General features: G+C 48.7%; 1 protein-coding gene across 1 annotated transcript in view; it reads left to right on the top strand.

Moving 5' to 3' along the window:
- Positions 1 to 478: 478 nt before the first annotated feature.
- Positions 479 to 24045, top strand: part of LOC125082945 (translation initiation factor IF-2-like) — a 43973-nt gene continuing 20406 nt past the window's right edge. The window contains exons 1-3 of the mRNA XM_047698874.1: positions 479 to 514; positions 600 to 965; positions 1787 to 1956. Coding sequence (XP_047554830.1) covers positions 479 to 514; positions 600 to 965; positions 1787 to 1837 — 453 coding nt within the window. The 3' untranslated portion in view covers positions 1838 to 1956. The remainder of the gene's footprint in view (positions 515 to 599; positions 966 to 1786; positions 1957 to 24045) is intronic.

Here is a 24045-nt window from a genome sequence, read left to right on the forward strand (position 1 = left end):
CAGTCTTGGAATCTGGTGTGCATTTCACACTTCTTGAACACTTCATTTGGGACTAGCCACTTTTCAAGCCTATACCATATTGAAGAGCACACATAAACCCTTCGTTTCTATTGCTCACTGGTCCTCTGAGACCTCAATCTTTTCTCTGTTTGCATACCTTCTTATCATTCAGATCTCAGCTCAAAACACCTATTCCGGAGAGGAAAGGCAAGTAAATTCGACCCACTCCCTCCCTGCCCTCCGCTATCCCATTCTCCTGTGTTACTGTATCCCTAGGACTGATCTCTTCTGAAATGGTCTTATTCATTTGCTTACATATTTCTTTTCTATCTTCTCCACCAGAATTTAAGTTTCACGAGGGCAGGGATTTTTAAAAATTTATTTTGGTCTCTTGAGTTCCGGGGGCCCAGCACCATGCCTGGCACATGTCAGGCGCTCAGGGCACATTCTTTGGACAAAGGAGTCGCATTTCTCTGGAATGCGGCGGAAGGGGGCAGCCGAGCGGCGTGCACAGGTGGGGCGCCCACGACGCGCGCGGCGCTCCCTCGGCTCCAGGGTGGGTGTGGGTGAGTGGGTCTGTGCGGGGGTGTGCGCGGTAGAGCGCGCCAGGGAGCCCCGAGCGCGGAGCGGGGAGGAGCAGTCGGCGCTGGGCAGAAAACGCAGCGCCCGCCAGGCCCGGCAGCTCTGAGGTGGGTGGGCCGTGCCGCCAGCCCGCCCGCGGGGTCCCCATTGGCCGCCTGCCGGCCGCCCTCCGCCTTGAAGGCGGCGAGGAGCCGAGGGGCTGCTCGCGAGCGGGAGGGGGAGCGCCCGACCGAGCCGACGCCGGGGGCGGACGCGTGGGATCCGCGCCCCCCACTCGCTCCCTCCCCGCGCTCCCGCCGCCGCCCCGCCGGTCTCCGGCGCTGGCGCCCTCGGTCGGCCTCCGACAGCTACAGAGGGACCCAGGCAGCTCCCGGGCGCCCGCGGTGAGTGGCCGCGCGCGCGCTACTCGGCCCCTCCCGGGCCCCGCCGCCTGCTTTTGCTTTCGCGGCGGCGGCGGGGCGGGGTTTGCCCGGGCAGCCCCCAGGGCAACCGGGAAGACCCAGGAGGGGGCGGCTGGACTGCGGGGAGAAATGGGGTCGCAGCCAGGAGGCTCCCCCTGCCCCGAGGGCCGGGTGGGAACAGGTGGCGTGGGCCCGGCTGGGCGCTTTGTGTCGGGGCGCGGAGACCAGCAGTGGGCGACCGCGCCTCCCTAGGCAGCTCCCTTTCCTCCCCTGCTCCCCCGGGTCGGCAGGGTAACGGGGCGGGAGTAGCCAGGAATGTGCCTCTGGGGACTGCCTGGCTCGGGGGAGGAGCGGGGGTGGCCGCGGCGGCCGGGGAGTGCGGGAGCCGAGAGGTGGCGCGGGGGCCGCTGAGCCGCCGCAGGCCGGAGGGGGATGCTTCCAGCGAGGCGCGTTCCGCCCGGGCAAGGGCTTCATTCTCTCGCGGCGCTCCCAGAGGTGGCGAGCTGGGTGGGCGTGCGTGTGTGGAGAGAGGGGAGGCGGGGAGGCCAGTCACTTCCGGAGCCGGTTCTGATCCGCGCCGAGCGCCGTGCTTTCGCCGACGCGGACCTCGGGGTGCGGTTGTGCCCGGCTCCACGCGCGCGCCGGCGATGCAGGGCCGGGGGACATCCCTGGCGCGGGTTTAACAGGGTGCGCCTCTCCACGGGCAGCCGGGCAGAGGTGGTCCTCGGGAGGGGCTTTTAGCTGGGGAGGACTCCTTCGTTTTCGGTTGTCATTGTATTATTATTATTGCTATTATTTTAAAGGACTGGACACTGATGCATGAGGGGCCCACGGAGGCGCAGGAGCGGTGGTGATGGTGTGGGAAGCGGAGCTGAAGTGCGCTGGGCTTTGGTGAGGAGTGACAGTTTATCATGACTGTGTTCAGGCAGGAAAACGTGGATGATTACTACGACACCGGCGAGGAACTTGGCAGGTACGGGGTGGGGGGTGCCGGAAGCGCATGCTACTGGGTTGTGCGAATGCCTAATATTGGGGGCAGTGGGCGGTAGACAAACGCAGTTTGAATCAGGCGGCTCCCTCTCCCTTCCAAGAGATGTGCAAATTATAGAGAAGAGTTGCTAGCCCAGCGCGTCCTGGGGTCCAGAAATAAAGCCGCTAATCCAAAGGGCTATGATGGAAGAGGCAATTTCAGTGCTAGATTATGCTGCATACGGTATTGATCAAGACCCCTGGACAGGAACAGATTTAATTGTCTGCAGTAATTCTTGTCAGCTTTTGCAGTTCCGAGATGAGGCAAAAGCTTAGTAAGATATATTTGCATCTGCTGTTAGGTCTTGTACATGACTTGAACAGCGTACCGACGAATTAGTAGGATTTAAAATATTCATGCTTTCCCTCTTTGAATTTTCAGAGTAACGCGAGCAAGTATGGGTAGGTCATATATGGCGACTTGCCCGATGTTGGTGTTGGGTTTGGATTTTGAAACTTCCTCCATCCAGGGATTTAATTACCCCGTTGGTGTTCCTGGTTGCTTTGGTTTCCTTTACAATGTTAAATTTGTAACAGATAAAAGATTGAGAATCTAATATGGCTATCTGGATTCAGAGCATACTTCCATTGGTTGCGGGAGCTGTGATTCTGAGGGCAAAGTCGTTCAGTTTCTGGTGGACAAAGAATGATTATTTTGAGGCGTCTCAGGGCTGGCTCAGTTTCCCCTTGACTGGTTATTTGACAGGATGTGTTGAGCTCTGGCCTAAGTAGCACAAAACCCAGTTTTCACACCTAAATTTAGGTTCAACATAAGGATTTGATTTTAGTGCATATGTTTTGAGTGAATGATCTTGAAACAAACGGAAAGTGTGTATTTACTTACACTTGTATCAAAATATGTATTTTTCCATATTCACCTGATGTCCCAATCCTAAGGTCTTCTTTTTTTTTTTTTTTTTTTTTTTAAAGAAGGAAATTCAAAAGCACCCACACCCTAGGTTACCTAATGGGAATTTCCAGTGTGGAGCTTAACAAAAATTTTTTACAAGTTGAGATAAGAATGGGGGAACAAAAGCCATTTTAAAAAATATTTTAGTTAGTTATTTGACATAAAGAGGCATAGCAAGAGAGGGAACACAAACAGGGGGACGGGGAGAGAGAGAAGCAGGCTTCCCCCAACACCCCAACAGGGAGCCGGATACAGGGCTCAATCCCAGGACCCTGGGATCATGACCTGAGAAGGCAGACACTTAACTGACTGAGCCACCCAGGCACCCCTAAAAGCCATTTTTTAAAAAAGATTTGTTTATTTGGCCAAGAGAGAGAGATCACAAGTAGGCAGAGAGAGAGGGGGAGGCAGGCTCCCCGCTGAGTAGAGATCCCCACTTGGGGCTTGATCCCAGATCCCTGAGATTAAGACCTTAGCCGAAGGCAGAGGCCCAACCCACTGAGCCACCCAGGCGCCCCTAAAAGCCATTTTTAAAAGGTTACTGTAACAGTATTTCTGTATGTGTTTAATACCAACTCAGGATGTCACTGAGAGCCTGCATTTAGGAGGAGCTTATGATATATTGGAGATTTCTTTTTTTTTTTTTAATATTTTATTTATTTATTTGACAGACAGAGATCACAAGTAGGCAGAGCAGCAGGCAGAGAGAGAGGAGGAAGCAGGCTCCCCGCTGAACAGAGAGCCCGACGCGGGGCTCGATCCCAGGACTCCGGGATCATGACCTGAGCTGAAGGCAGAGGCTTAACCACTGAACCACCCAGGCGCCCCTATATTGGAGATTTTCTGAGGGAATAAGGAAGAAGGAAAGTTCTGAAAAATCATATTTCACGGATATGTTTAAGATTAAGGTTTAAGGGTGTGTGGTTGAAGTACTTGTTTTAACTAGAATTAAATCACTTTATTCCTGTGGTTTTCAGCAAAGCGAGTGGTATATGGAGTTTTCCTTTGAGTTTCCCCACTGGAAAAAAAAATGATGGTGAAAAAATATATTTTAATTCCATTTGTGTAGTGTGGCCTCATTATATAAATTCTCTTAGAAAGAGGGGTGATTAAAATTAGGTGAGCCGATTGCTTTATGGATTAAGTATATGACCTTATTTTCAGGAAGATCTTTTGGTAGAATTGTGTGTTATGAGAAAGAAAGAAAAAAAACCCCGAAGTCTCCCTAAGGCTGGTGGGGAGGATTTGTGATCTTCACCTAGTGGGCTGAGATGACAGGCCCTCTGCCTCTGAGCTGGGAGGTGGCGTGCTCCGTTCTCACTACATTTAGCTTTGACTTTTGTCTTGGTCTCCGTTTCTGTGTAGAACTTTCTCTCCGCCATGTAAGACTAATTGACACCTCGTTGATGGGCTGATTTAATTTGTGTGACCTGTGGATTTGAGAGAAAGGCTCTGAGAAACTGGGAGTTGGGTTTTTTTAATATAAAATATATATTCCATCCATCCGATACAGCTGCTTTTGCTTTGCCTGAAAATGAGGAAAATGGTTGATTTGAGGGGGAAGTTTTGTTTTTTTTTTCCCCAAGCCCTGCGGTTTTTACATCTGCCTTGGAAATAACCACTTCCTGAAAACAAGTTCTGAGCTAAGACAGAGATGAAGGAAAGAGCACAGAAATGGAAATGGGCAGATAAGGAGCACAGATGCAGGGCCCCTGTGAGCAGTGAGTTATACCCAGACTGATGTACATCCTACACTTGACCGGCATGTCTTTAGGAGTCATCGAAATAATAGGTACTCTTTTCGCTTATGCATATGCTGAGACCAAGTCCATAGCCAGAGGAGGTGAGATGGGTGCGCTCGGTATTATTACTATTATTGCTTTACTTTTAGGAAAACCAACAGAGTACCTTATGTATGAGTGTCTGTGTGTCTGTGTGGACTCCCCAGGACTGTCATAAAAGCTCTCTGTCCCTCTAAAGAACTTTATAAAGTACTCTGATTGTCACAGTAATGATCCAGCAGACAGACCCCGGGACAGAGATCCTGGTTCAAAATCTGGCTCTGCAACTTGCTAATTACCTTGAGTAAGTCCCTTACCCTCTCTGACCCTCAGGATCTTCATTTTGTTGTTGTTGTTGTTAAAGATTTTATTTATTTATTTGGCACAGAGAGAGATCACAAGTAGGCAGAGCAACAGGCGGGTGCGGGGGGGGGAGCAGGCTTCTTGCTGAGTAGGGAGCCAGTTGCGGGGCTCCATCCCAGAACCCTGAGATCATGACCAGAGCCGAAGGCAGAGGCTTAACCCACTGAGCCACCCAGGCTCCCCTCAGGATCTTCATTTTTAAAACAAGTGGCATACGGGTGCCTGGCTAGCTCAATCAGAAGAGCATGTGACTCTTGTTCTCTGGGTTGTGAATTTGAGCCCCATGTTGGGTGTACACATTACTTACATGAATACATAGAAACTTAGAAAAAAATAAAGTGAGAGGCTCAGTGCTTATGTTGTGGCTGTTTTGAAAATCCCATAGTCTAACAGATGTAGAAGTATTTTAATCTGCAGTAAAGCATTAAACCAAGGCAGATATGATCTGCAGGACTGACCGACACATGTGGGTGTTCCAGGCAGGCTAATAACTTGGCCTGCAAGTCAATTTTTGTTCAGGCTTCTGTTTGCCAATTTGAGGAATGGAGGCCTTCTGGGAAAAGGGTCATGCTGGGGGAGGCACATTGATGTTGCCCTTGTCCTCCCCACTCTGAGTCCAAACTCCTGAGTCCGTGAGCACCCCCCTGCCCCTTTGGAAGACTGTTTGGTGAGTCTTCAACTTTGTGTTGACTCCAGGAGGCCCTTTGGGGTCTCACTGTCCATCCACAAAGCACTGCTTCCATCCCATGGAGTGATTTCTGGGAGGGGTTCTTGTGAACGGAGCCATAATAGCTGCATCACTTTTAACACCCCGGGGTACCCTTGCCTCTCTTAGCAGCTGGAGCAGGCTGGCTTGTCCCGCCCTCGGGCTCCCCTTACATGGTGGTTCAGCCTAACATGGGAGCCTTCTGGACATCTCGCTGAGCACCGCTTTCCTCTCCTGCCATCTGACCTCACATGATCTTAAGACCGGGATCCTGCCTCCTGAAGAACTTCCCTCCACAGTGAGTTCTCCTTCAGACTTGCTGCCTTGAAGCACCCCGCTCTGCTGGTACTCGACCACAGACTGTCGTGCTGTGCTGGATCCTTGCTTTGTGCCGTCATTATTCTCTTGCTTCTCATGGCCCGCTGGAGCGCTCCTTGTGGTGAGCTCCGTGGTCTTTTCTTCCCAGGGCATGCAGTGTGCTGTGTAACACCGGGCGACATCTTGATCAGTACCTGGACAAGCCATGTGGGTGGCCAGGTGCGGCGTTGGGACCATGATGGGGATTTAGGACCTAAATGATGATGGGGATTTAAGACCTAAATGATGATGTGGGCGCTCATGCTGATAGAGAGGCAGTGTAAGACAGCCTCGGGACAGTCATTTGGAAAGTGGGGAGAGACCTACCTTTGTAAGGTGTTGTGGAAATGAGAGACTGTGGCCATCAACACCTGACACACTGTCCCTGCCTGAGGTATTATTTTTAATAACCTGTTGTCCCCATCCCAGTGTTTCCCACATTGTAGAATCATTGTTTAGATGATTACCTGCTTTCCTCACAGGTTGTTCTGAGGCTGTGACCTTGGACTTGCTCATCGGTGTGTATCTCTAAGGCCAACTTAGATACTCACTGCTCAGTAAATGCTTTTGATGGGATGAATATATTGTTGTATGTGAAGTACTGTGAACACACACACACACACACACACATACACACACGCATGCACACATGCATGTGTGTACGTATGGCCCTCAGTAAGGGATGACCCCGGTGGGGATGAACTTAGGAGGTCAAGGGCTGCGACTCCTAAGAGTGGAAACTGCTCTTCCGTTTGTGTTCTCTGTGCCTGGACAGTAATATGCACCGCAGCCAAAATGTCCAAGCCCAAGGTCCATTTTAAACGAAACAAAGTGGAGCATTAGATAATTTACATCAGTTCGGATGGTGGCTGGAAGCTTAATAATTCAAATTTAAGACTTTCTCATTCTGACATACGATCCATAGGCGGTTTAATTGAAGTAAGGCTTTGTCCTAAACTCCAGGAGTCAGCATACGTCTTTCATTTGGTTTGCTGCGGATCACTGGGGGTTCGTAGAATTACGGCAGTCCTGTGTGGCTGGAAGGAGAAAAGACTTCTTGGCCTGTTTTCCCTTTGGAAGGGGGGATCTCAGGCCCACCTGGGTTGGTTAGTGAGATCATCCAGTAGGACTGTGCTGAATGTGATTTTTTTTTTATTTGCCTTTCTGCTTCCGTGTGCCCTCAGATGTTTCCTCTGATAGGAGAGGCTGCAAAGTTTTAAGAGAGATAAGGTTCAAATAGATGCATTACAGATGATGTTCAGTGACTTTTTTTTTTTTTTTTAGTTGAAGTGGAGTCGACACACAATGTTACATTCATTTCAGGTGTACAACATAGTGATTGACGGCTCTGTGTGTTATGATATACTCACAGGTTGGCTGTCCTCTGTCACCCACTGTACAGCACCATTATGGCATCATTGACTACATTCTGCACTCAGTGACTTTGAATTCTGTGCATTTTAGGACGTTCTAATCATGGTCTTCCAGGCTGTAAAGGGAGGGCACAGTGATGGCGGTTGGGGGCAGTTTGGCTGGATGCTTGCTTGCCAGCACTGGAAAGGCATCCCTGGACCACCCAGGCGGGCATCATTTAGGTCCGATGGGGCCAGAAACATAGGGGGTTGAGGTTTTATTGCTAGGGAGGCGAGAAGCAAGAACCTGACTCTTCAGTCCCCCCATTCCCTGTTACCCCAAGCCTGAATCTTACCAAGCCGCTTGGAAACCTAAGGCCCCATAACACTGGCTGCCTCTCCAAAGCCTTGGAAAAGACACAGCAGGCTCACAGAGATGGGTGCTCAGATTGCTTCCAGTCCGTGCAATGAGCACTCTTTGCCCACCACTCACTCCCTCCTAGAGGCCTCTGGTAGTGCCCTTCTTCAGTTCTTTCCTGACACATTTTGAAGATTCTTTTAAAAAATTTTATTTAACAAAGGGGGAGAGAGTGGGAGAGCACAAGCAGGGGGAGTGGCAGGCAGAGGGAGAGGGAGAAGCAGGCTCCCTGCCCAGCAAGGAGCCCAACAGAGCTAGATCCCAGGACCATGGGATCATGACCTGAGCCTAAGGCAGATGCTTAACCGACTGAGCCACCCAGGCGCCCATGCCGACACATTATTAAACAATGTCAAAATACTACATATGGAGGTTTTAAAAGGGGAGGTGAAGGATCAATATGTTCTCTGACCTTCTAGCAAAGTTGTGATCCCTTAAAGGCAAGACCATTTCCTCCCAGGTGGAGTGGGGCTGAGGAGGGCATCTGGGTGGAGAGACAAAGACGGGTTGCCGGATATCCTTGGAGATAGTATGGTGGGAGGGCAAGGCCTAAGCCCTGTGAGCTACAAGGTCAGTTACATCGTCTGACCTCTTTGAAGGCTCCCTGTCTTCCTACAGGGAGATGTGTTACCAGCTTTCACCCTGAATTCTAGGCAGGTGCTGTGTGTACCTACGCTAGCCAGGTATTTTGTATGAATGCAATAAAACATGATTTTAGCAGAAATCTATTGCTGATCATGAGACAAAGAAGCCACATCCTGGTGGAAAGGACAGGCGTGCCTTATTGAAGACCCCTCTGCACCCGGACCTGGAAGAAGCTGAGAGTCATCTGTGGGTCCTCCCTTCCCATTTCATCTGGTCAGTGCTTAGAAAGGGTCGGTGTCTCAAGCAGCTGGTTAGTAGGTAGCAAGAGGTGGGCCGGAACCCTGGCCAGGCCTGCTTCGAATGTTCTTTACGCTAGTTAGGATTTGGCAAGATATTTAAGAGAGGTGACCTGGGCAGCCGGCTACTGCCAATCCATTTTTAATATTTGCTTTGGAGAGGGTGGTTAGGAGCAGCTAGTAGCCAACTTCCCTGAAGGCTGGATTCTTCCCCCCAGCCAGAGGCTTACTCTGAGCTCAGAACTCTCCTGGCCACTTTGTTGCACACAGAAACTTATTTCGTTTTCCCTTGTGCCCCACAGTTATGAGTGATGTTCGTGTGTGGCATGGTTTGACCCAACTCCCCAAGTTAATAGTTCAGCTTTTTAGAAAGTTCACAGAACGCTCTTCGTATTACTGAACCTTTGAGTAACATCACGTGTGAGAGTCACGGCTCTGCCCGGTGGGCCATCCCCTAAGTGACAAACTATTTCGTGTTTCACGAAGTGGCGCTGGTCTGTCTGGGGTAGGGCTGCTGTGCAGTTGCCTGAGCCTTTACGTGGCAGGCAATACTTAATTGTTTTTAAATTTTCACAACAGAAAGCCTCATCTTTCAGCCTTGAAAGAGATGATATGGCCAGTATAATTATAGTAAACCCAATTTATTACTTTATTAACATTCTAAATGAATTCCTTTAAATGGGCAGTTAGGAGAGAGAGGAGGGCAAAAAAAATTGCCATCCAGTTTGTCTACAATATCTAAATGGGATTAAAACAACTGGGTCTGTGTAATAAATCTTTCTTAGGTAACCACCTTGTTTATTGCCTCTCTCAAAATTTTTAGGTGACATTAGAAGCTCGTATGGCTTACAGGTCACACTGTGGTCACTTAAGTGTCATGTTACCTCCCCCTGAGAAATGACCGTGGGGCTCACCCCCCTGTTCTATGACCTTTCAAGTGTGAGCTTAAGGAATTTTATTCAACTGTATATGTTCAGAGATGTCAGGACAGGAGGTGGGGTGAATGTTGTAGATTTTTTTTCCCTTTATAAACACATTAAACTTTGGATGAAGAACATGTTTGAGCAAATGGATGCTGGAAACTGCTGATCTCTGGTGTTTGAAAAGTTTTTATTGATGGTTTTCAGCTGGGAAATTTGGCTCTGAGTGTGGCCTCTCTTTGGGGACATATTTTCTGTCAAAACTACCTAATTATTGTTATTATGATCTAATGTGACGAATGAGGCTGGTTTCTCTCAAGTAGTATGGATATTGTAAGTGTTCACCTGCAAGGAATGAGCTAATTTCCATTCTTTCCCATAGTTCAAGAGCTCTTTCTGCAGCTCGGCATTTCCTGCCTTTGAAACCACGCATACTTTTCTTTGTAACTTGAAAAATCAGGAGTTTTGAGACCTTACTTCCATCTTCCATGCTCATGTTGCAGGCCCTTAAGGGTAGAATTTTCCAGTTGAAAAATAAATATAAGGGGCCTGTGGGTGGCTCAGTGGGTTAAGCCTCTGCCTTCGGCTCAGGTTATGATCTCAGGATGGTGGGATCCAGCCCTGCATTGGGCTTTCTGCTCAGCAGGGAGCCTGCTTCCCCCTCTCTCTCTGCCTGCCTCTCTGCCTACTTGTGGTCACTCGCACTCTGTCAAATAAATAAATAAAATCTTAAAAAAAAAAATAAAAAGAAATGTAGGAAAAATAAGCAGTGCCCCTTTTCCGATCTGTCATGAAAAGGATTAGCTCTTCCTCAGCCTGTGACCAGGCTGCATGTGCAGGTAGGTAGGACTTGGGTGAGGCAAGGAACAAGATGGAGGAATCTGTTGGGACAGAGAGGGAGTGGCTTGGGGCAGAAGAGATCAGTTGTTGGAGCTGACTAAGGCCTTTGCTTCCCACCCTCCTCCGAGAAGTTGCTTTGCCTCATCTGTGCAGAGCTCCAATTTTTTTGTTGGTGGTGGTGCCGTCTGTGGTTTCTAGGTGAGCAGTGTAGGCATGTGCGTGTGTCTCAGACGCAGTTGAGAAGAGACTTGGACCAGCCAGCTGCTGATGTCTGAGATGCTCACTCGTACATGATACACAGAGGAGCTGTCTGTAGAAATTTGGTAAGCAAAACCCAAACCCAAACCACTAACAGGTCACTTGCTACCTTACAAATGCCATTTTATTGGGATATAAATCAGTATAATTTGAAAGCAGAGCCTGCCTGGGGTTTCTCCTGTGCACCTGGGGCGCGATTATACAAAGCTGTCTCTCTAAATATTGTCTTTGCCACTCAGAGTATCTAGAATCAGCATGTGAGCTGTTGTCCTTGAAGCCAGAAACTTCTACCGAGTTAGTCCTCAGGAGCTCGTCTGGCTCCTGCTGAGCACGGGTTAGCTTCCTTCCCCTCCACAAGACATGAGTAGCCCCTCTCCCGGCGTGAGTGCTGTGGCACTGGGCTGCTCTGAGCGAGGCCGGGCTGACTTCAGGCCCTCCCGCTCCTTTTTCTCCCAGATGTCATCTGTCCAACATTGTGCGGCTGGAACCTGTCATCCCATCTGGCCGTGAGCCTATAAGGTGACAACTTGGTATCCTGTTCTTGGCATTTCTTTGCACCATAATCCGAACAAGCTTTGGGATAGCTGGAGGATATTTACAGTTTTCCCTTCGAGAACTGGTGAGGGCTGGTCCTGGGTACCACCCCATATTTTCCCTCATGTAGCTGCAGGCGGCTGGCTCAGTTGTCTGGGAGAGGAGGTGGGTAAGTACAAGCAGAATATTTTCCAGGACAAAGTTTTATCGGTCCATACTCTCCCCACCGCTCCCTTGACACAGAGTTGGCAGTGCGTGGCAAATACAGCAGTGGGCAGGTGAAGCAGGCCTCGGGGTGGTGTGTGTGGAAGCGTGAAGTCCCTGGGTTTGGCCGAATGTGATCCCAGGGTTGAACGAGTATGTCCTGTTTTCTGAATATCGTTGACTTGTAGGGACCACCCTGTGTAGGTCTCATCTCCTCTTCAGAAGCATTGTTCTCTCTCTGATGAAGAGAAGTTAAAAAAGTCATCTACATGAGAGAAGAACGATCACCTGGAGAAATGACCTGGAGTGGCAGCCCCACCTTCTCCAGAGCATGTCCTCCGCTGGTCCACCAGGAAGCCTGTCTTCCTTGGTTTCTGTATTCCTTAACAATTCGGAATGAAGAAGCGGCCACTTGGTGGGCTTACGCAACTGGGTTCTGCCTGTGATTCTCCGCTCTCCCTATGGATTGTGCGTCTTCTGAGTAGAGGACGTGGCTTCTTATGTCACTACTCTTGGGTGGGATTAAGGTAAGCACACAGTAGGTCTTACTTATTTGCTTAATGAAGGTACATATGTAGAAATTAGAAGATGGTTCAGCGCTTTGGACCCAAATCCCTGATTCCACAATGCATCAGCTGTTACCTCGGGAAACTCATTGGACTCTGTTTTTTCATCCATTAAATGGGAACAGTAATCATACCAGTCTCCTAAGTTCGTTGTGAGATTGTAGGTAATGTGTGTAAAGTGCTTGGTCTGCAGTAAATGCTTAAGAAGGTGGCTGGTTAACAAGATGGAGACAGTGAGAAGGAACGAGGGAGAGGGGACTATATGACACGCTTCTGAATCTCTGTGACAGGACTGTACCTTGTCTCCATTCATTCTCCTTTCCCTGCTCAGGTTCTGGCCTGGACACCTAGCGGTAGGGTGGGGGGTGAGGGCTCACTCCTTAGTTCCCTTCTTCCGCCTTCTCTTCTCTATTCTCTTCCACCTTTGACTCAGCCTGCAGGGTGGGCTCACTCTGCCAAGCTCGCCTTTGTTCATCTGATTGTTCATCTGATCCACCCTTGTAGGCGTGCCTGCCCCTTGCTGGTGGGCACTGACACAGGACTCGGTTTATGTGCTGGGCTCCCTCTGCAAGTTGGCCTCATGTTGTGGTAAATGGCTCTTCGGAGTTCCTGAGAAACAAATAAGGAATTTAGCTGGGCATTCAAAAGTGGGCTGCTGGGGCACGTTCGTGGCTCAGTCGTTCAGTGGCTGCCTTTGGCTCAGGTCATGATCCCAGGGTCCTGGGGTCGAGCCCAGCATCAGTCACCCTGCTCAGCAGGAAGCCTGCTTCTCCCTTTGCACTCCCCCTGCTTGTGTTCCTTCTCTTGCTGTTTCTTTCTCTGTCAAATAAAGAAATAAAATCTTTAAAAAAAGAAAAAAGTGGGCTGTTGGGGATAAGATACCATCTTAAAAGTCCACCCAGGGATGCCTGGGTGGCTCAGTGGGTTAAGCGTCTGCCTTTGGCTCTGGTCATGATCTTAGGGTCGTGAGATCAAGGCCCCCATCTGGCTCCCTGCTCAGCGGGGAACCTGCTTCTCCCTCTGCCCCTCCCCCTGCTGGTGTTCTCTCTGTCTCTCTCAAATAAATAAAATCCTTAAAAAAAAAAAAGAAAGAAAGAAAGAAAAGAAAGTCCATTCAGATGCCATGGGAAGAGGGAGGGAGAAGCTTCTGTCAAGGAGGTTCTGTGAAAGAGATGTGTCCAGGGAAGCCAGCTGTCAGCTGCTCAGAAGTGCTCCGAGGGTTAGCCCTCCTGGCATTTACTGGGAACCCAGGACGCGTCAGTATGCAGATTCAGCTTTCCTGTGCTGGCCTTGAGTTTCCGAAAAGCCTATTTCATTTTTCTAGCTGCTTTTTAAGTTAAAAGTAGTCCTAAGCAGCCAGAGAAGACCCCAGGCATTTGATCAGAGGCAAAAACCACTGCTTTTTGTCACAGATCTTTATGGAAAGAGAGGTCTGCAGTGCAGTGCGTGTGCGGGCCCCCGAGTTCCTGAGCAAGACGAACTTGCCTCAGAACACAAGACCTGTGGTAGACCCGAGCCTCCATTTAGCTCTGACACGTACTGATTTAAGATGTGAAACGAGTGTTTGGCGAAGCCCAAATTGCCCATGCCAAGAAAAGCCTATTAGGTTGGTGGCTGAAAGACTGAATTGTTAGGACTCACTTAATGGCCAGGAGGCTCTGCCAGCTGCTGGGAGTGAATGCCCACTTACACACTGGAGTGCCCGTCCTTGTTCCCCTGGGCTGGGGTCTCATTTGTGCAGGGAACATGGCTGCTGCCCAAGAGGCCACTTTTAAAGGGCGATGCTTTATTCTTCAGGCCCATTGAGTGGATAGTTTTAGTTTATGAAAGTGACATTAGATGCTCACAAATTTGGTTTTATTTGATATATAGAGAGATCACAAGTAGGCAGAGAGGCAGGCAGAGAGAGGGGGAAGCAGGCTCCCTGCTGAGCAGAGAGCCTGATGCGGGCCTCGATCCCAGGACCCCGAGATCATGACCTGAGCTGAAGGCAGAGGCTTAACCCACTGAGCCACCCAGGCGTCCCTTTGCTCACAGATTTGTAAAGGAAAATACTTGGAAGCTGAGTCTAGAAGGTGAGTTCAGATGAAATGTCAGGGAATGGCGTAGTGACTATAAACAGGCTACATAAGTGGACCATGAAACAAAACTGTCGCTTGAGCCGTATTATCTGTTCATTGTCTCTTCCTTCCCCCGGGCTTGGCTGGACATGCGAAGGGCCTAGCACTCGTTTGACCTAATCTCAACAAGTTTCCAACCACGCAGAGTGGACAGACTTTGCACAACCAATTATAATAGAAAGCCCAAGTAAGACATGAGAGAAACCAAGTGCAGAAACCCGTTTTTGGAGTTTGGGCAGGGAACTGTCATTCGGACCTAGAGGGGTCATTGATTTTTTTTTTTCATTCATTTATTCAGATTCTTGTGGGGTGTAATAATGTAAGTGGGTGGGTGCCTGAGTAGCTGTTTGTGTCCCTGTGTCTCTGTCCCTATATTCCCGGGAAGCAAGTGGAAATCAGGCGTGACGCAGGAGACGAGGAAACAGATTTACGGGGAACCCATCTAGACCGGGAGCTGGAGGTAGGTATTGTTACCCACATTTTACAGATCAGAAAACTGAGGTTCAGGAAGATCTCGCCCTTGGATAATGTGTATAAAGTGGCAGAGGCAACCACTGGATGCCCAAACCGCTAAGCAGTGTCTGGAAATTGGGTGGTGGGCGGTGCTGCTCACTTTGTGTTGTCTTGGTCACCGTCTTGGGAGGGAGGTTTAAAGAACTTTATTTATTTATTTTTAAGATTTTATTTATTTATTTGACAGAGAGAGAGATCACAAGTAGGCAGAGAGGCAGGCAGAGAGAGAGGGGGAAGCAGGCTCCTTGCTGAGCAGAGAGCCCGATGTGGGGCTCGATCCCAGGACCCTGAGATCATGACCCCAGCTGAAGGCAGAGGCTTAACCCACTGAGCCATCCAGGCTCCTCGAGGTTTTAAAAAACCTTAAAACATCCATGAAACATCCAGCAGAATGCCAGCTCCTCTGATACGTTCAGTGTGGGTTCGCTCTGTTCCTTCGACACCAGTCATTTCTCCTGTGAGAGTCATTTCTTCCGTGGGGCTAGTGACCATTTGGTTGCTATCCTTCTTTGTGGTGGTGCTGTCTGGTACACTGGGGGATGCTTAGCAGCACACTGGATGCCTGTAGTGCCCTCCATCCCTCAAGGTGTGACAATGCGAAATGTCTGTAAACATTGGTCCGTGTCTGTTGAGGGGCACCCCCCCCCCCCACTTCCTGTTGAGAATGACTGGGCTCCAGGATCGAGACAGGGAAGCGTTGACTCACGGGCCCAAGGGTTGGAGCTAGTCATAGGTAAGCAGGATCCTGCACCCAGGGAGCAATGAAAATGCCCTTGAAGGAAGCTACTGAAATTAGTATCCAGAGCTGGGGAATGAGTATGGCGGGCGGCCAGGTGGTGTGAGCAGGAGGTCTGGGATAGGTGCTCTCTGACATGCTGTCCCTGGAGCGCATGGGTCTGCCATGTCCTAGAAGCCTGGCATGGGGCTGACAGTGAGGAAGACCTAGAGAGGCTGCTGGTCAGACTTCCAGATATTACTCCCTCCTTGGCCGTGGGAGCCACCTGTGGCTAATGCCCTGGTTTGCGCTGTGCCCCTGCATGCTGACCAGGCTGCTGGGAGTCACAGCCAGGCTCCCCCTGCTGCCTGACCCCTGTCCACCCTGCTCTCTCCCAGGGGAGGCTTTCTGCTCCTGTGTTGAGGACTCTGTTTTTAACCTGCTTAATAGGTATTGGCTTTTTTTTTTTTTTTTAAATATACTGGTCGCTAATTTTAAATCAAAGCTAGAGAATTCCTACTTTTCTTTTCATTTCTTGTAGCCCCCGGTTTCTGCCTCTCTAGCGGAGTGGATAGTATGGCGTGCTGTGTGACCGTGGGGGGCCCCTATGGCTGAGTACTGGCTCCTAAATCCCTTCCTCCTAGCAGGGGCTTTTAAAGGTAGAAGATCCGGTCTGGCAGCTTCCCTGACAGGAGGTGTGGCGAGTGCCCTGCCAGGGCTCCCAGCTCCCTGGGGACAGGGCCACTAGTGGAGAAGTCACCTGGGGGAAGCTTGCCAGTGGGGGAGGGTGTGAAAGGGCCGTGGCTTGGGGGTGTTGTGGAAAAAGGAAATGTGTCCGTCAGGGTGCTGGCAGGAAATGAGTCCACTCCCAAGGGTTCAGGTGAAGGTTATGGAATGGCCACGTATACAACAGTCTGGGGGTCTCATACCTGCCGAGGTTGAGCTGGACCCCCGAGGAGAGCTACCAGCACACACCATTTTAGGGAAGAAACACCCTGACTTCCCTCTCTTCCCCTCCAACCTCTTGCCAGCACCTCCTGTTAACCGCCTGCGGGGAGACCCAGTGATGCAGTATGTGGGGGGGGGACAGCTACCTGCCTGGGCAGAGAAGAGTGAAGAATGCACTGGGGGTGCGGGTGGAGGTGGACAGATGGAGGCAATGGAGGATAATCAGGAAAAGGACATCCATCAGTGGCAGCGGTGGACTGATGATGGGCTTGTGTGTCCCTGTTCCCCTGTGTGGTGCAGGTGGTCAGTATCCCCCCCCCCGTCACTGTGGGGGACCCTCATCGCCCCTCCTGATTCTGGATGTATTTACTCTTTCCCCCAGGGGGTCATCCTGAGCAGAGCATCCCACTTCAAAGCAATGCCCTCCTTTTGCGAACCTTGGGGGCAGTTCCTCTCTAGCACATTCATACAACGTTTACACTCCCCACCATTGCACTGTTGGCTCTCCGTGTGTGTGTGTGTGTGTGTGCGCGTGTGCCCTGGATTGGAACCCCTTCAAGATGTCACAGTTCTTTTGTTCGCAGCATCTTGCAAGAAGGTATTCCAGAAATATCTCTTGTTTGATGATCAGTTCCTTTAACTTGTCATAATCACAAAATTCTGCAGGGAAGGACTGCAGCCACAGTTCCGGAGTTTCCAAGGCGGACAAATAATCACGAAAAAGTTCCTGAAGATGCATCGTGTGTTTTCATCCTTGGGATAACACTGACAGGGAACAGTCCCGTAAAGGTCCCCATATCACACTGCTCTCTGCAGGGAAGGACGTGGACTGAAGAGCTATATCTTTTCTACCGTAGCGCAGTGATGATGTCCCCAGACTCTGCCGGTGCTTTGACCATGCAGCATATTCTCAGTGTCCTATGTATTTAAAAATGTGAGAGTCTAGTGGGAGTAAAATGGGGTTGACCCCGTTTCAGTGACAGAAGGGGAGCTAGGAAGCAGAGGCCGTGTGTACCAGGTACCGACCTGTCCCCGGTCACAGCTAGTGTGGTTCTCAGAGAAAGCAGCACCAGGCTGTGTGAAGCCTGGGAATGGAGCCTCCCCAGCCCAGCTGTGTGCCCCGGAATATTAGCAGTTTCCGAGGGAAAACCTAAGGGACTTGGAGTCAAACCTTCTTGCAGTCTGCAGTTGCCCGTCTATCTGTCTGTCAAATTTGCTCTCTTTTTATAATGCTTTTATAATGCTTGAAAACTAGGGCTTCACAAAGGAAAAAGGGAAGTCTTAACCTAGAATTGACTTCTTCCTCAGCCGATGTGAATTGATTCTAGTACCGGTAGAAAGGTGTGTCGTTTGTTCTGAAAGGATAGGGTTTAATTCCGGTTTCAAATTAATTTTACGGCAAGTGCTTGGAATCCCACTTTGAGAGACGAAACGGCAGCTCCGGTAGGATTGTGTAAAGGGTTGATGGGAAAACAGGCACTGGCCACACACGTCTCCCCTGCTTGGGGCAAGTGGGGGGACAGCCGGGGCAGGGGCTATGAAAGCACCCACAGATGACCCCTGGGGGACCCCCGAGCAGATGGGGACGGGGCCCCGCCTGAGACCCGTTTTTAGTGGGGTACAGCTCTGGTTCCTCGGGTTGTACTTCCTCTGCAGTGAGACATTACAGGCAAGATGACAGGTGCTCGAAAGCCCCACAACAAGGGGGAAGCGGTTGAGAGCAGGTATTTTAAAATCAGCCCCTGAAGGGTGGGAAGAGTCAGGATATTGGTAACAACTGGAATTCTAACTTTATTGTTTTTTATGGACCCTTGAAGGTAGGTGGGAAGTGTTTTTTTTATGCTGCTTTTACTGATTGGGAAACAGAGCTCAAGGCAGCAGAGTTCAATTCGATGATTAAAATGTGGGCATGTGTGTTTACACGTACACACATAAATGCGTGTAATATGGGTACACATGTATGCATATACACGTCCACACATGTATTATAAATTTGATATAAAGGATGCATAACATGCAATTTACAAACAGTGAAATATGCATAGTGTGTTGTAAATTCCATATAGCCAGTCGAGTCTCATGAACACTTTCCTTGATTTTTGTGTTGGCTGACCTCCAGTCCACAATGTTTTGACAAAATGGAGTTGCATCCCTGTCCGCTAATTCTTTTCCCAATAAATTTATCACCATTAAATCTGACATGTGATCTCCTGTTGGACCTTCTCTCCTCCTGGTACAAATTATATTCATTACACTCAGCCATTTTTCAACTTCACTGCCAATTACAGTCGTGCTAACTATCTTTTTAGCTTTTGGTGAAATTGCAGGGATTGTGACTTTGTTTGATTCTATATTATTATAACAGTGGCTATGTTCAACAAGCAGCTCTCCAGATTCCTGCGAAATGAACAGCGCCCTCTCGTGAGCTGGCAAAGGCTGGCTGGAACACTTCCCCTATTCCATTGTTCAGATCTGAGAAGGAGGTGCTTGCCTGTCTCACTCAGTCCCCAGTGCTGAGTGAGTGTCTGGTTTGAGACTCAGGAAGTATGGGGTAGCTTCGGTGAGTGAGGTTTCGAAGCTGGGACTGGGAGCCAGTTCCTGAGACTCTAGTTTGTATCCCGTTGTCCCTGGTGGGCAATGAGGAAACTCAGGAAAGAAGGGGTTCCAGAAACTGAGACTGTGTCTGTCATCCGAACAGGCCGACAGAGTCCTGCCCTCTGGTGGGATGCAGTCAAACAGGAAGGGAGAGACAGCGTCTTCTTCTGTGTCCCTTTCTTCCAGATCATGGAGACTGACATTTTTCCTCCCCATCTTCTAGGTAAGGGGAGGCCTTCTTGTCCAGCAGGGTGGTGACTTCCATTAGTCATCAGTAAGCCAATGGGGATGACCAGTTCTCGGGAACACAGAGTTAGATCCGTTTATGTCTTCTGGAGTTGTTAGTGCATTCCCATATCATGGAATCAAAGGGGGGGGTGTGTGTGTGGGAGAAGTGGCATCTGTCTGTCTGTCTTCCAGGCACCAGCAACTCAGCTTCTAGGGATCCATCCAGGTATAGTCTCTGCACATTTAAGTCAATAAACATTTAAATATTTTCATATTTTTTACTGAAATGGTATCATGCTGTTCACTTTGTTCTGCACTTTGTTTTGTTTTGTTTTGTTTCCTTTAACCTCAACATATCTCAGAAATCATTCTGTTAGTGTACAAAAAGGAATGCCTCTTTCTGTTCTATGGATGTACTGTATTTGTCTCTCTCCCAATCTATGCACTTTTCCCCCTAAGTTTTGTATTACAAATAATGCTGCAATGAATACCCTTGTGTAAAATGTTGTAGTTACCTGTAGGATAAGTTCCTGAAAGTGGAAATGCTGGGTCAAAGATTATAAGCCCTTGTCATTCTGGTAGCTATTGCCCGGTTGTTGTTGTTGTTGTTGTTTTTAACTATGCTGCTACCCACAATCGAGAACCGATCTCCCTACTTCCTCCCACAACTGTTGGGTTCTTGCCATTTGTTGAGCATGGTTTCATTAATTTCTAAATATGAAGGAGTGGAAGCTTCTTTCCATGTGTTTAAGAATTGTTTGTGTTTGTTGTGAACTTTCAGTTCATACTATTTGCTAATTTTTTTATAGCTCTGTAGACCTCTATTCATTTGTAGGGGCTCTTTATATATGAAAAAGAGCTTTCATTGGTGCCCGTGTGGCTCAGTTGGTTAACCGTCCAACTCTTGATTTTGGCTCAGGTGGGGATCCCAGAGTCATGAGATCAAGCCCCAAGATAGGCTCTGTGCTGGGCGTGGGGCCTGCCTGAGATTTTCTTTCTCCCTCCCTAAAAAAAAAAAAAAAAAAAAAAAAAAGCTTTATGTCTATGACATGATTTGTACATCTTTATTTCTAGGCTGTCATTTGTCTTATGACTTTGTTTCTAGTGTTTTTCCTCCCACGGATACATTTTTATTATGGTAAAATTACATAAAATCACATTTTCCATTTTAACCAATTTTTTTTGTTTTTGTTTTTTTCTTAAAGATTTTATTTATTTTTTTGACAGAGAGAGATCACAAGTAGTCAGAGAGAGATTGAGAGAGAGAGGAGGAAGCAGGCTCCCTGCTGAGCAGAGAGCCCAATGTGGGGCTCGATCCCAGGACCCTGAGATTATGACCTGAGCCGAAGGCAGAGGCTTAACCCACTGAGCCACCCAGGCGCCCCGTCCATTTTAACCGTTTTTAAGTGTGCAGATCATGAAGTATAGTCACATTGGTTGTGTAGCCATCACACTAAGCAGCTCCAGAACTTTTTTATCATCTCAGACAGATTTTTTTTTTAACATGTCAAATTTATCAAATTGTTTATTTTCATCATTTGTGGGTTTTGTCTCACAGTTAGAAAGGCCTTTCCCACTTGGAGTTTATTAAATGGGCTCCATAGTTTCTTGTAGTACTTTTGTGGTGTGTTACTTAAATTTAAATATATGATCCATCTGGAACTCATTCGGGTGTTAAGGATGAGGTATGTTTCCAAATACATTTTTTCCAGATAGTGAGCCCTTTGCCATTTGGTCATCAAACGCAGTTTGAGAAACAAACTGGATTCAGTTGGGGAGGGGTTGGGGGGGTGGTGTCTGGCACCTCAGTCGCTATAGGGAAGCAACAAAGAAGCCTTTTGGAGTAGTCCATGTGAATTGTGGGGGGCTTCAGAAATAAGCCTGACCTAGATTGAGGAAATCTCATTCTAGGAAAATTCGAGCTCCTGGGTATTATGTTTGCTAACCTCAAATAGAATCCCAGACACGCTCGTCAGTACTTTGTCTGAACTTGCTGAAAGATGGTCTATTTGTATCCCTGCTAACACAGTTGGATAGGATCTGTGCAGCACACAGGACAGAACTTCCCATCTCTCAGGCAAGGACCGCACTTCGTGTCCTGCCAGAGGCTCTAAAGGAGGCTAGGAACGGGCGGGCATCAGGGCTCAAATCCAGCTGATGATCAGGGACCTCTGCCTGGAAGAGGCAGCACCTGTTTGTCATTCACCCAAAGGCTCTGAATAGTGCAGAGATGCCTTGACCCAGTTTCCTGAGTCTCTAGACCCACTAGCAAGGACCCTTCTGGATCTGTTCTCCCAGGCTCTTTGAGAGGAGCATCCAGGGGCAACCTTGCATTCCAGGTGTGCTGGACTGCTGAACCCTTCACCCTTGGCGTAGGTGTCAGGGCTAGGGCATCAGTTCCCTCAAGCTGGTTATCTCAGGTGGCAGGCAGCAGAGACATCATTTCTGTGTGTTCCATGAGGTGGGGTAGGAAAGGTTGGGAAGCCTTGAACTTGCATTCCTTCTTAGAAGCCTGAGATGAAGGAGGGGTGGGTTTCCTGGTAGAAGCACCTCGTCAAAGAATTCCAGGGGGCACCAGTCACAATCCATTCACATCCCCAACGGTGTGACTGGTATATCCTGTGGTTTCCCTGAGTCCCTTTTTATCCCCTGGTAACTTATAGGTCGTCTGAAGGAAGCGATTGTGGGCAATTGTGTGGGCAGGGAGTTCTAGGACTTTCTGCGTTTCTATTTTTCACTGTGCTTAGCTCAGAAATGAGTGGAATTAATGAATGACAAAATGCCAAGTTCCAAAATAAAGCAGAAGTGGTTCTTTTGTCCAGGCAGCTGTGTCTAGGTTGGGGACTTCTGGTCTACCTCCCTTTCAGTATGTTTTCATATCTTCCCTCCCAAGAGCTCTCAAGGTCTGTTACTGTGGCTTCTCTGCTCATTGTCCAGCTTCCTGCCCACGGTGCCTGACACCCCTGGAAGCTTGAATGTTTGAGGAGCTTAATTCCCTGTCCCTTTTGCTCTCACCACAGGGTGAGAAGTCAGTTGTTCTGAAGGACATGACCAGTAAGTTGAGCCATAACTGTACAGAGATATACGTTTGTTTTGAAATATTAAAATGAGATTTACCTGGACACACTAAATATTTAAATTCTTTGTTGAGTTTTGTTTTTTTTTCCTGATTACTAGTTTTTTTTGTTTGTTTTTGCATTTTTTTCCAGGTATAATTTGCATGCAGTGCCGTTACACTAGTTATTGTGCCATTCCAAGAGTTTTAACAAATGCATGTTGTCATGTAACCTATAGCATAGTCAGAATACACAGCGGTTCCCTTATCTCCCCAAATTTGCTTGTGCCCTTTGTAGCCAGCACCCTGTCTCCCCCAGCATCCGGCAAGCACTCATCAGTTTTCTGTTCCCGTAGTCTCCTTTTTGAGAATGACATAGGAATGGAGTCCTACATAGCATCTGTCCCTTGCGAGTCTCACTAGCATAGGGCATTAGAGATTCATCTTCATTGTTGATATATCTGTTATCCCTTCTTTATCATTGAGCAGTATTCTCTGGGATGAATATGCCACAGTTTATCCATTCATCAACTGAAGGACATTCAGGGTTTTCCAGTGTATTATTAGTATTTTGACTGTTAACATCTGTTAGTGGGTGGGAAGCTTTCTAGTGAATTGCTATGGTACTAACCAAGTATATTTGGTACCTTTCTTCAGAGCAGAGTTTTTTGGGCAGCGTCCTGCAAGACACCCTCTATGATATTGCACTGGATGGTCCTTTAAGATGATGGCCTTACTAGTGGTGTCGCCATGGCCCCATCTGGTTGACACCTCACCACCTCCGCCATCTTCCATTATTCTCTCCTGCTCCCTCTCCTGAGGGACATAACTCCTTTCATGTGGAGGCCAATTAGAAATGTTCTAAAAGCATTTCTCTGAAAACTCAGAACCCAAACTAAACCATCTCCATATGCTGTTTTCCACTTCAAAGACAGTTGGAAGATAGTTTGACACAGTTTCTTTTTTTCAAAGCGGGATGCGGGAGGCTCTTCGCTGTGGGGCCAAGAAGGAGGGGCTAGAAAGAACTCCCTGAGGACATCTGTCTCGAGCAGCCTGGGGAAGTGGACACCTGAAGGGTGGAGGGCCAAAGATGGCATTGGTTGTCTATAATTATTTGGCTGATAGGAACAGAATTCTGCAGCAAAGCCTGGTATATGACAGGTTGTGTCATTTCGAGCGACTCTCTATCTCCCAGCAGCTGGAAACATCCCAAGAGTGGCATTGAGGAAACTTGGATTTTGACCTTGACAATGTCATCTTCAACACTCTGTGTACTTCAGTTTCTCTTTGTTAGGACGAGGGCCGTGGAGAGATGGACCTCTTGGGTCTCTGACGCTCATCTCACCCTCTCAGATCCCAGCCTAGGGCTGCTCTTTGAATCTGCTGGCTCCGTGAGTCCAGAAACAACTGCTCGGTACCCCTGGGATGCTGAGCTGCCCTCATCACTCACCCAGTGTCCAAGGGGGGGTCATGCTCTGTTGGGAGACGAGCCTTAGCTGGCCACGCACTCTGGTGGAGTACAAGGGAGCTTTCTCCTGCCGAGGTGAGATTCGGGGGACACTTCTCCAAATCCAGGCCTGTAAGGAAGGCGATCTGGCAAAAGATCTGCTAAAGACTTCAGAAGCCCATTACGTACATGCAATAATGCCTTCCGCTAGCAAATCTATCAAAACGCAAACCTAATGTTTGTGTGACCAAACATGGAGCTTCCTTTGGAGCCGTTACTGGCTGCATTCATGGGACTTCCTTCACGTGGTTATTTCATATCA

The sequence above is a fragment of the Lutra lutra genome, chromosome 13 (assembly GCF_902655055.1).
Source record: "Lutra lutra chromosome 13, mLutLut1.2, whole genome shotgun sequence".
Taxonomy (NCBI): Eukaryota; Metazoa; Chordata; class Mammalia; order Carnivora; family Mustelidae; genus Lutra; species Lutra lutra.